The sequence below is a fragment of the Capricornis sumatraensis genome, chromosome X (genome assembly GCF_032405125.1).
Source record: "Capricornis sumatraensis isolate serow.1 chromosome X, serow.2, whole genome shotgun sequence".
In the NCBI taxonomy this organism is placed as follows: Eukaryota; Metazoa; Chordata; class Mammalia; order Artiodactyla; family Bovidae; genus Capricornis; species Capricornis sumatraensis.
The window spans coordinates 118,310,920-118,322,877 of record NC_091092.1 but is presented as its reverse complement, the minus strand read 5'-3'; the positions used below and the strand labels follow the sequence as shown (position 1 = coordinate 118,322,877).

At 40.9% G+C, this 11,958-nt stretch overlaps 1 protein-coding gene across 1 annotated transcript; it reads left to right on the top strand.

Annotated features, from left to right (window-relative positions):
• The first annotated feature begins 1,176 nt into the window (after window positions 1-1,176).
• Window positions 1,177-2,408, top strand: LOC138071883 (melanoma-associated antigen B5-like). The gene is made up of 2 exons (XM_068963262.1): window positions 1,177-2,167; window positions 2,377-2,408. Exons 1-2 carry the CDS (start codon window positions 1,177-1,179, stop codon window positions 2,406-2,408), a joined length of 1,023 nt encoding a protein of 340 aa, XP_068819363.1.
• Window positions 2,409-11,958: the final 9,550 nt, after the last annotated feature.

Here is an 11,958-nt window from a genome sequence, read left to right as displayed (position 1 = left end):
TACTGGAAAAACCATAGCTTTGACTAGATGGGCCTTTGTCAGCAAAGTAATGTCTCTGCTTTTTAATATGCTATCTAGTTTGCTCATAGCTTTTCTTCCAAGGAGCAAGGGTCTTTTAATTTCATGGTTGCAGTCACCATCTGCCATGATTTTGGAGCCCAAGAACATACAGTCTCTCACTGTTCCCATTGTTTCCCCATCTATTTGCCATGAAGTGATGGGACTGGATGCCATGATCTTAGTTTTTTAAATGTTGAGTTTTAAGCCAACTTTTTCACTCTCTCTCACCAAGAAGCTCTTTGGTTCTTCTTTGCTTTCTGCCATAAGGGTGGTGTCATCTGCATATCTGAGGTTATTGATGTTTCTCCCAGCTATCTTGATTCCAGCTTGTATTTCATCCCCCGTGGGATTTCATATAAGTTAAATAAGCAGAGTCACAATAGATCACAAAAAATCTAGGCCCCACGTTTTTCATTCAGAACTTGCAGGCTCAGGGCAGTACTGTCAGGCTGAGGCTGACAATCCACATCAAATCTGAGAGAGAAGAGTATGAGGTTAGTATGACGTTGCAGCCACCATTCAGCAGAGGGGAAGCATACCAGGTACCTCCTGGCGACCAGGTGAGCATCCTTAATGAGAATTGAGGACCCAAGCAGCCCCTGAAGGAGTGGGTTCCACGTAGCTCTCAGTTGGGTATCCTCCGACAGAGAGAAGGGCTAAGGAACACCTACACTTCCTCCCCTGGGGTCTCAGGGAAGTGCTGACTTTGGTTTTAGGTGTCATCTTCAAAGCATCAGAAAAGAGGAGGCTCTAGACCTGCCAACAATTGACTATATGACTATGATGACCCAGACTATAAACTGAGAATACCCTCAAACCCAGATCAGAGGCTCCCTACTGGCAGCCCCTGCTGTCACCCTTGAATACCCCTAGCAGGGTTGGCAGGCTGCTTTCTAAGGCTCTAATATCCTCCACAGTTTTCTCAGGGGACAGGCTGATCAAAACAGAAGCCTTGAGAGGTCCTCGACCAGTGCCCCAAGGACCCTGCAATGGTGGCCTTGGTTAAAGCCAAGGTGGCATCTCCCTGCTCAGGTGCTTACAGCATCTTATTCTCCTTCCTCCAGGTGTCCGTGACTTCTGAGCTCCTGTCTATACTCCTTCCTGCTGTCCCTGACCATGCCTCGAAGTAAGAAGAGTAAGGCCCGTGGTGGTGATAAATGCCCCCAAGCCCAAGGCAAGACCCAGAGTTGTGGGGGTGCTCAGGCCATAGCAGCAGCAGAAGAGGAGTCCACTACCTCCTCTCTTCAGTGTGAAGATACTACCCAGAGTCTGCCTGGTGCTGAGTCATGTAGCACTTCGCAGGAGCCTCAAAGAATACCAACCATCACCGGTGCTGCAGTCTTTTCTTACACTAGATCTAGTGAAGCATTCGATGGCCAATATAAGTATAGGGCACTTGCCTATGAGGCTCCACCCTTCACTGAGACCCCAGGAACTGACTATTTAACCAGGAAAGTTAGGTTGTTGGAGCAGTTCCTTCTGTACAAGTATAAAATGAAGCAGCTCATGATGAAGGAAGACATGCTGAAGATTATCCACCAAAGCCACCATGACCGATTTGCCGAGATTCTCAAGAAAGCCTCTGAGCGCATTGAGCTAGTCTTTGCGGTAGAGCTGAAGGAAGTCGACTCAGTTGTTCCCTGCTATAATCTGGTCAGCAAATTGAAACTCCCCAACAATGGGAGGGTGCGTGGCGGAAGGGGTTTACCCAAGACTGGTCTCCTGATGAAACTCCTGGGTATGATCTTCCTGAAGGGCAACTGTGCCGCTGAGGAAGACATCTGGAAATACCTGGGTACGATGCGAGTGTATCCTGGAAGAAAGCACCTTATCTATGGAGAGCCCAGAAAGCTCATCACCAAAGATTTAGTGAGGCTGAAGTATCTGGAGTACCGCCAGGTTGCCAACAGTGATCCTCCACGTTATGAGTTTCTCTGGGGCCCAAAAGCACATCTTGAAACCAGCAAGATGAAAGTCCTGGAATTTTTTGCAAAGGTCAATGATGCTGTTCCCAGTGACTTCCCCACTTATTATGAAGAAGCTTTGCGAGATGAAGAAGAGAAAGCCCAAGGCATGCATGCTGCCAGGCCTGACACTCACTGTCAAAGTCAGTACACCTCCCAGGGACACGCTCAATATTATCATCCCACCCGTAAGGGAGTATGTGAAGTTTTTACCCCCAGACAGGAAAATACAACATCACAATAGGGATTATATTCTTGGAAATGTGAAAGAATCCCATAGTAAAATATTTAGGATAATGGAATAGAAAACAAGTAAAACATGGTCAATGTTAGTTTTTCTTGTTCCTCTTAGTCTTTGGCTTTGTTAAAGTAATTGATCTGTAGTCTGAGTTCCTTAGCATCTTCAAGAAAGTAAGAGAAATAAAGTGTTATTAGAGTAGACCTTGTGTTTATTGGCTCTTTTATTCATCAAACGTTGAGAATCTGCTCTTGGGAAGGCTCAACGCTAGTACTGGGGATGCTAATGTAAAGAAAACCCAGCCTCACAGAATTTTAGAGCTTATGAGTTACACTCATATGAGTAAGATACTGAAATATTCTCTATGACTTATACGTAAAGTAAAAAGAATGGTTGAAGTGGAGGGTATTCCTTATGATGGCCCTGCCTGCCTGGCTGCTCAATCACTTAAGTCATGTACGACCCCATGGATGATAGCCCACCATGGCCCTCTGGTACATGGAATTTTCCCAGAAAGAATACCAGAGTGGGTTGCAATGCCCTCCTCCTGGCGATCTTCCCGACCCAGGGATTGAACCCACGTCTCCTGTGCCTCCTGCATTGCAGGAGGATTCTTTGCCACTGGGTGATGGCAGTTAAGTGTAAATTTCCTGTGTAAGGCAGTTTGGGACTTTAGGAAACTATGAGTCCTCAGTGGAATGTAATTGTCATTTCTGTTGTGTGGTGGGCTAGCTGAGGTCCTGAAGTGGTGAGTAGAGGCCAAACCTTCCAACAGTTGATAGAAAAAGCCCTATATTAGTCTGCTCAAGCTGCTGTAACAATACCATAGATAGGGTGGCTTAAACAACAGACATTTAGTTTTCACAGTTACAGAAGTTGGGAAGTCCACAATCAATGTGCCAGTGGATTCTGTTCCTGGTGAGAGCTCTCTTTCTGGCTACCTTCTCTCTGTCCTCATATGATGGAGAGAGAGAATTCTGGTCTCTCTTGCTCTTCTTCTAAGATGCCTAGTTGCATCATAGGTGCCCCATCCTCATGACCTCATCTAAACCTAATTATCTTCCTAAACTTCCACCTTCACATACAATTACATGGACACGGTGGGAAAGGAGGAAGGGGTTAGGGCTTCAACACATGTATTTTGCCAGGGACACAAACATCTAGTCTATAATGGAAAACTGCTGCCACAAATTATTTTGGGATTGTGGATAAACTATAGAAAAATCTCCACCAGGGGCAGGAGAGGAAGGTGTCCTTTGCTCTCGTTCTAGTGCAGATGAACACAGTGTGCAGACTAGGTGTTCCATGCACATAATTTCCAGGGAGTTTCTGAAAAATAATGGAGATGTTCCCCTTAGGTGAGATGCCAAGAAACCACTGTGCTGGTACTGTTTGCCCCAAACTGGGACAGCCAGGGTCTGATCCATTATAAAGGCATTTTAACTAGGTTATCTTAAGTAGAGTTTGGCAAACTCATGAGGGATAGCTTTTTTACGAGAGTGTAATAAATGTAAACAGAGCTGGTTTGGAGGCAAGGACACCTGGAAGGAATGGTACGGTAATCTCCTAGATAGATGACATCTAGGAGCTTTAGCTGTACCCAGCTAGGCACAACAACTCCATACCAAAATTAAGTGATAGATGCTCAAATGGGTAAAGTTAGTTTTGCCAGCTAGAGAGACTTTTTGGTTGATTCAGTATTCTTTCTCTAAGAATATTACATATTTGAAATTTCCTGAATTAAACATTCCAAGGGAGGTAAATGCTATCATCTGAGATGAAAATAATATAAATTACTGCTATTCTTTAAATATTGGGTGATATTTGCTGGTCCTCTTGCCATGTGATTTATATATGGTACATACATTTCAACCATCTTACAAGATAGGGCTTAGCAAACTCAGCAGATGAAGAACTCACAGTTTTCTCAAGTTCACAAGACTGGTTATAAGCAGAGTTGGGAACAGACTCCTGGTCTCAATTTGTCTACAGGCCATACTGTTTCATTCCTCCCAGCCTGGGGCAGACCTGTCTCTTAATTCACTTTTCTTTGCACTGTGTATCTCAATAAAAAGGCCCTTGAAGTTAAAGTGCTAAAAGCAAGTCTACTGAAGGGGAGAGTGAATATGAGAATAGATCAGTATGTGGGAACTGTCCCTGGGTTTCATTTGCCTAGGATCCTACCGAGAGCTAGCTCTGTCCAGAAACGTATTTTGTTCAGCTCCAGTTCTTTCCACCATTACAGCATCCTCTCCTCTCCTGACCCCAGACTTCCCCAGTGTGTCCTCCTTCCAGCTCTGGAACCTGACCTCCTGCTGACCAGTTCTCTGCAGCCTCTTGTGAGGGCTACACTCTGCTCTCAGTGGAGTTGACAGTCCATATCTTCTGCTGTCCCCCCCTGCCTTAGAGCATCTCAACTCCCTGGATATCACTTCCTTTACCATGGATGTGTACCATCTTTATTTTCCTATTTATGTGGTAATTTGGAGATCTTTTTTTCTCTAAATGTTTCTCTGTATCACTGTCTCTCTTTGTCTCTTTTCATTATTTTTCAAAAATTGTCTCTTTTAGTAGATGGTTTAAATAGCTTCTGAGTACATGTATGAATCACTTGTTTATATATTTATTGCTGTGTATCAAGTTTGCAAGTAGGAAATTTACATTTTGTGAATCAAAGTGGGACATTTTCATTCTTTTTTATTTTTTTACTTTACAATACTGTATTGGTTTTGCCATACATTGACATGAATCCACCACAGGTGTACATGAGTTCCCAATCCTGAAACCCCCTCCCACCACCCTCCCCATATCATCTCTCTGGGTCATCCCAGTGCACCAGCCCCAAGCATCCTGTATCCTGTATCGAACCTAGACTAGTGATTCGTTTCTTACATAGTATACATGTTTCAATGCCATTCTCCCAAATCATCCCACCCTCTCCCTTTCCCACAGAGTCCAAAAGTCTGTTCTTTACATCTGTGTCTCTTTTGCTGTCTCACATACAGGCTTATCATTACCATCTTTCTAAATTCCATATATATGTGTTAGTATACTGTATTGCTGTTTTTCTTTCTGGCTTACTTCACTCTGTATAATTGGCTCCAGTTTCATCCACCTCATTAGAACTGATTCAAATGTATTATTTTTAATGGCTGAGTAATACTCCATTGTGCATATGTACCACAGCTTTCTTATCCATTCATCTGCTGATGGGCATCTAGGTTGCTTCCATGTCCTGGCTATTATAAACAGTGCTGCGATGAACATTGGGGTACACGTGTCTCTTTCAATTCTGGTTTCTTCGGTGTGTATGCCCAGCAGTGGGATTGCTGGGTCAAAAGGCAATTCTATTTGTAGTTTTTTAAGGAATCTCCACACTGTTCTCCATAGTGGCTGTACTAGTTTGCATTCCCACCAACAGTCTAAGAGGGTTCCCTTTTCTCCACACCCTCTCCAGCATTTATTGCTTATAGACTTTTGGATTGCAGCCATTCTGACTGGTCTGAAATGGTACCTCATTGTGGTCTTGATTTGCATTTCTCTGATAATGAGTGATGTTGACCATCTTTTCATGTGTTTGTTAGCCATCCGTATGTCTTTGGAGAAATGTCTATTTAGTTCTTTGGCCCATTTTTTGATTGGGTCATTTATTTTTCTGGAATTGAGCTGCATAAGTTGCTTGTATATTTTTGAGATTAGTTGTTTGTCAGTTGCTTCATTTGCTATTATTTTCTCCCATTCTGAAGGCTGTCTTTTCATCATTCTTAGTTTTTGATTCAGAATGGGTAACATGACATTGGAATAGGTGTTACTTTAGAAAAGTAAAGTATGTCACCAGAAAAATTGTCGGGATCGAGAAATAGAGCAAAAGAAAGTAAAAGATTGTCACTTCCTGTCTTCCTTATCTTTAGTCTGTTGTACAGTAAAAATTAAATGACACATACCTGCATTTGTTTAGCTTAGCTAAGAATTTAGGAGAAATTAAATCTTAATAAATTAGATAATATGCTCCCAGGCTCATTTATTCCCTTAACACCAATTGGGCATCTGCTCTTTGGAATACACTGTGTTATTTCTGGGTGCTAGGATCTGTGTGTCTCACAGCGGTAATCTTATAATGAAGATGGTAAGATATTATGGTAAGCCAGAGGGCAGTTAAAAAGAGAGTGAGGAAGTAGAGGTCTAGATAAATGCAATGAAGTGGAAGTTAAGTTTAAATGCTCCAAGCTACATTCACTTGGGAAATTGCAAGCTCTTCAGACTAAAGTTTGTTTAGTTATGTCCTGGGGAGTTTAGTGGGAGTGAGGAACAAAGGTCAGCTCTTTGCAAGATGTATCTCAGAATGGAGAGACTTAAGCTTGGAGCACAATGACACCTTTATCACCAGATATAATGACACCTTTATCATTATGTAATTCCCTTCTTTAATCCCTGATACCTTTCTGTGCTCTGAACTCTGCTCTGTCCGTAATTAGTACAGCCACTCCCACTTTATTTTGATTAATGTTACCAAGGTATATCCTTCTCTGTTCCTTTAATCTGTGTGTCTTTGTATTTAAAGTGGGTTTCTTTCTTTAAACAACATACTGTTGGGGTTTGGTTTTTGGTCCACACTGATAATCTCTGCCTTTTAATCGGTGATTTTAGACTGTTGATATGCAAAGTAATTACTGATGTGATTGGGTTAATATCTACCATATTTGTTACTGTTTTGTATTTGTGGCCTTTTTTTCCCCTATTTTTTTTTTGTTTGTTTGATACTCTTTTTGCTCTGTTTTGGTTTTTAGGCTAATTAGCATGATTGGGGGAATCATTTCACAATGTACATATATATCAATATCACATTTCACACCTTAAATATATGTAATGCTTTTTGGTCATTCATATTAATACCTCACTAAAACTGGAAAAAATTAGTTGAGCATTTATGTGATTCCAATTTCTATACTTTAGCATATCAATTATTTTTAAAGATTTATTTTCAGTGGTGGCCCTAATGTTTGTAATACACATTTACACCTAATTCAAGTTCACTTTGCAATAATCCTCTATTATTTTACGTATAGTGCAAGTAGCTCATAATCACAGAGTAGTCCTAATTATTCCCTCCTGTCCCTTGATTTTTTCTCTTATTCATTTTGCTTATACATAGGCCATAATTGGACTTCCCCGGTAGCACTAAGTGGTAAAGAACCCACCTGTCAATGCAGGTTAGATGTAAGAGATGCAGGTTTGATCCCTGGGTCGGGAAGATCCCCTGGAGAAGGGCACAGCAATCCACTCCAGTATTCTTGATTGGAGAATCCCATGGACAGAGGAGCCTGGCAGGCTACAGTCTATAGGGTCCAACATGTTGGACATGAGTGAAGCAACTTAGCACACATGCAGGCCATAATCATCTAAAATATTGTCGCAATTATTGTTTTGAACAAACTGATACCTGTTAGATCAATTATGAATGAGAAAAATGTTTTCTTTCACTCCCATTTATTCTACCTCTAGTTCTCTTCTCTTTAGGAGGATTCAATATCATTTTCCTTCTTTTTGAAGAATTTCCTTTATTTCTTACAAGGTTGAGCTACTAGTAACAAGTCTCTTCAATTTTTGTTTGTCTGGGAAAGTCTTAATTTCTTCTTCCCTTTTGAGGGATAATTTTTCAAGATAGAGAATTCCTATATTTTTTTCCTCTCAACACTTAAATGTTGAGAGGAAAAAGTACTCCCCTTTTTCCTGGTCTGTATGGTTTCTGAGGAATAGTCAAATATAACTCTTATCCTTGCTCTTCTGCAGATAGGCTGTTTTAAAATTTATCTTTATCTTTTTTTTTTCAGAAGTAATATTTATTTTTATTTTTATTTATTTTTTTTTAGTTTTTTTTTAAATTTTAAAATCTTTAATTCTTACATGTGTTCCCAAACATGAACCCCCCTCCCACCTCCCTCCCCATAACATCTCAGTGGGTCATCCCCATGCACCAACCCCAAGCATGCTGTATCCTGCGTCAGACATAGACTGGCGATTCAATTCTTACATGATAGTATACATGATAGAATACCATTCTCCAAAATCATCCCACCCTCTCCCTCTCCCTCTGAGTCCAAAAGTCCGTTATACACAGCTGTGTCTTTTTTCCTGTCTTGCATACAGGGTCGTCATTGCCATCTTTCTAAATTCCATATATATGTGTTAGTGTACTGTATTGGTGTTTTCTTTCTGGCTTACTTCACTCTGTATAATCGGCTCCAGTTTCATCCATCTCATCAGAACTGATTCAAATGAATTCTTTTTAACGGCTGAGTAATACTCCGTTGTGTATATGTACCACAGCTTTCTTATCATTCATCTGCTGATGGACATCTATCTTAATCTTTGATTTTCTGCAGTTTGATGTGTGTGTTTTTTTGTTTGTTTTTGGGTTGACACCATCAAGTGGTTCTCTAATTCTCAGCAGACAGTGACTGTTCAGTTCAGTTCAGTTCAGTTCAGTTCAGTCTCTCAGTCGTGTCCGAATCTTTGCGACCCCATGAACTGCAGCACGCCAGGCTTCCCTGTCCATCACCAACTCCCAGAGTTCACTCAGACTCGCGTCCATCGAGTCAGTGATGCCATCCAACCATCTCATCCTCTGTCGTCCCCTTCTCCTCCTGCCCCAATCCCTCCCAGGATCAGAGTCTTTTCCAATGAGTCAACTCTTCGCATGAGGTGGCCAAAGTACTGGAGCTTCAGCTTTAGCATCATTCCTTCCAAAGAAATCCCAGGGTTGATCTTCAGAATGGACTGGTTGGATCTCCTTGCATTCCAAGGGACTCTCAAGAGTCTTCTCCAGCACCACAGTTCAAAAGCATCAATTCTTCGGCGCTCAGCCTTCTTCACAGTCCAACTCTCACATCCATACATGACTACTGGAAAAACCATAGCCTTGATTGGACGGACCTTAGTCGGCAAAGTAATGTCTCTGCTTTTGAATATGCTATCTAGGTTGGTCATAACTTTTCTTCCAAGGAGTAAGCGTGTTTTAATTTCATGGCTGCAATCACCATCTGCAGTGATTTCGGAGCCCAAAACAATAAAGCCTGACACTGTTTCCACTGTTTCCCCCATCTACTTCCCATGGAGTGATGGGACTGGATGCCATGATCTTCGTTTTCTGAATGTTGAGTTTTAAGCCAACTTTTTCACTCTCCACTTTCACTTTCATCAACAGGCTTTTTAGCTCCTCTTCACTTTCTGCCATATGGGTGTTGTCATCTGCACACCTGAGGTTATTGATATTCCTCCCGGTAATCTTGATTCCAGCTTGTGTTTCTTCCAGTCCAGCGTTTCTCATGATGTACTCTGCATATAAGTTAAGTAAGCAGCGTGACAATATACAGCCTTGGTGTACTCTTTTTCCTATTTGGAACCAGTCTGTTGTTCCATGTCCAGTTCTGTTGCTTCCTGACCTGCACACAGATTTCTCAAGAGGCAGCTTAGGTGGTCTGGTATTCCTGCAAATATAACTCAATTCTGACACTGTCTACCTGGAGAATGCATCACAGCCCCCAGGTTAAAGGTTCAGTCCTACAAGACTGAATCTACTTCAAATGGCAGTCACAGGTCCCAAGTGGCTACTTGTCCTTCTGACCTACTGGCTACAAAGTTCACAAGCAATTCGCAGTCCTACACCTCTCTTAAACTGGACCGGATGGCTATGTGGAATTGGAATTATTTCCCTTGTCCTGTATAAAAGGATAGAGAAGGCTAGAGTGGGGTATTTTATTTCTCCCAAGCTAATTTGGCTCTGATAAAACTTCAATAGATTAGGCTCGATAATATAATTTCTCCTGAGGGCAGGTTTTGTTAAGGACAGAATGTTCTGGCATATGTAAACTGATTACTTTCTCCTCTCCCTGCAGGAAGCCCCAAAAGATTTTTTTTTAGTCTTAACCGTGAGAATCTGGTAACACTCCTGGATGTAAAATTCACAAAATGTACAGAATTTTTAATGCTCAGACTTTTCCACAATGAGCTGCCTAGAAATTTCTCAATTATAGTTTAGATTTTCCTACCCTGGCACTGGTTCCCACTGAGGTTTCTGTTTGTTAAGTTCTGATTCTCTGTATTGACCTAACAGCCCTTCCAATTAGAGGGGCAGCAGTTTTCTCTGTGGTCTCACCTCTCTGGCTGATGTAACAAGACTTATTGATTTTTTTCAGCTTTTTATTTGTTGTCAGGATGGAATGACAACTTCTAAGTTCCTCACATGCCAGAGAGGAAACTGTAACTTTATTATTTCAATTATTCTTTCTGCCCCTTTCTCTACTCTGAGACTCTTATTATACGTATGATTTCATAACTGGTGATGTTCCAAAAGTCTCGTAGGCATTGCTCATTTTCCTTATTATTTTACTTTCTGTTCCTCAGATTATATAATCTCAATTGACCTGTCTTCTGGTGAGTCTTTCTTTGGCCTGCCCAAATCCCCTACTGAATCCTGCTAATGTATTTTTATTTCTCTTACTGTACTTTAAAACTCCAGAATTTCTATTTTGTTCATTTTAATATTTTTAAATCTTGGTTGATAGTCTTTATTAGGGAAACGCAATTCTTAGTTTCCTTTAGTTCTTTGTACATGGTTTCCCTTACCTCTTTGGTAATATTAAATGGCTGATTTAAGGTCTTTGTTTAGTAAGTCCAATATCTGGGCTTCCTCCTGTACAGTTTCTATTAATCTCTTTTTTATCTACTTTTTTTCATTGCATACCTCATGAGTTTTTCTTGAAAACTGTACATTTTGAATATTATAATGTGTTAACCTTGAAATCAAACTCTTCCCCCATTCATGGCTCATTTTTGCTTCTTCTTGTGGGTTCTGTTTGTTTGCTTCATTAATTTCCTGAACTCACTTTTTAAGATTGCTTGTAATGAGTGGTCACTGACTCTGTTCAATTAGTTGATTGATCAGCTAGTGACTTTACAGAGATTTCTTAATGCCTGAAATAAAAAATATAAATCACCTCCATTCTTTGCAGATGGGCTTTATGTGTTTGTGTTGGAGCATGCCTTCTACAATCAGTTGGGCAGTTTGCAACTTTGCTTATACTTTTGCTTGCACAGAGTCTAACTGTGAGCCTTAGGTAAGAGACTAGGGCCTTTCAGGTATATATATTTTTAGCATTACCTAGTTCTGGGCATTCATATGATACTCCAGATTCTCAGAAATATATAATAGCTTTAGAAAGCTCCTTTCCCCCAAAGCGTCTCATTGTTTACCCTTCTTCCCATGCCTTTTGGTTTGTCTATGATTTGTTCCAACTGTTATCTTTCAGGCACCAGTGGCTTATACATTTAACTCTAAATATTTCTGATAAACATTTTGCAGTGAAATGCTTCTTCCCTGGGAGAGTTTAGAAAAATGAAGGAGTCCTTTGAACGCATCCTTCAGGGAGCCATTGGATAGGCCAAAACAACCACAATTCCCTCAGAACAGGCCACTTTTCCCTCTCTAAAATAAGGAACCCATATCTGGAAAATTGGCTCCCTTCCTTAAGGCCAGGACTCATTGGAGGAGCCAGGTAAGAGGTAGGTGAATATTCCATAAAGTTTGCTTATCAAGATTCAGGCTCCCCCTTTTTTTTCTAGTCAATGATTTTTTATCTTTTTTTTTTATAGTTGATTTACAATATTGCCCAATGTTGTGGTTTCTGCTGTACAGCA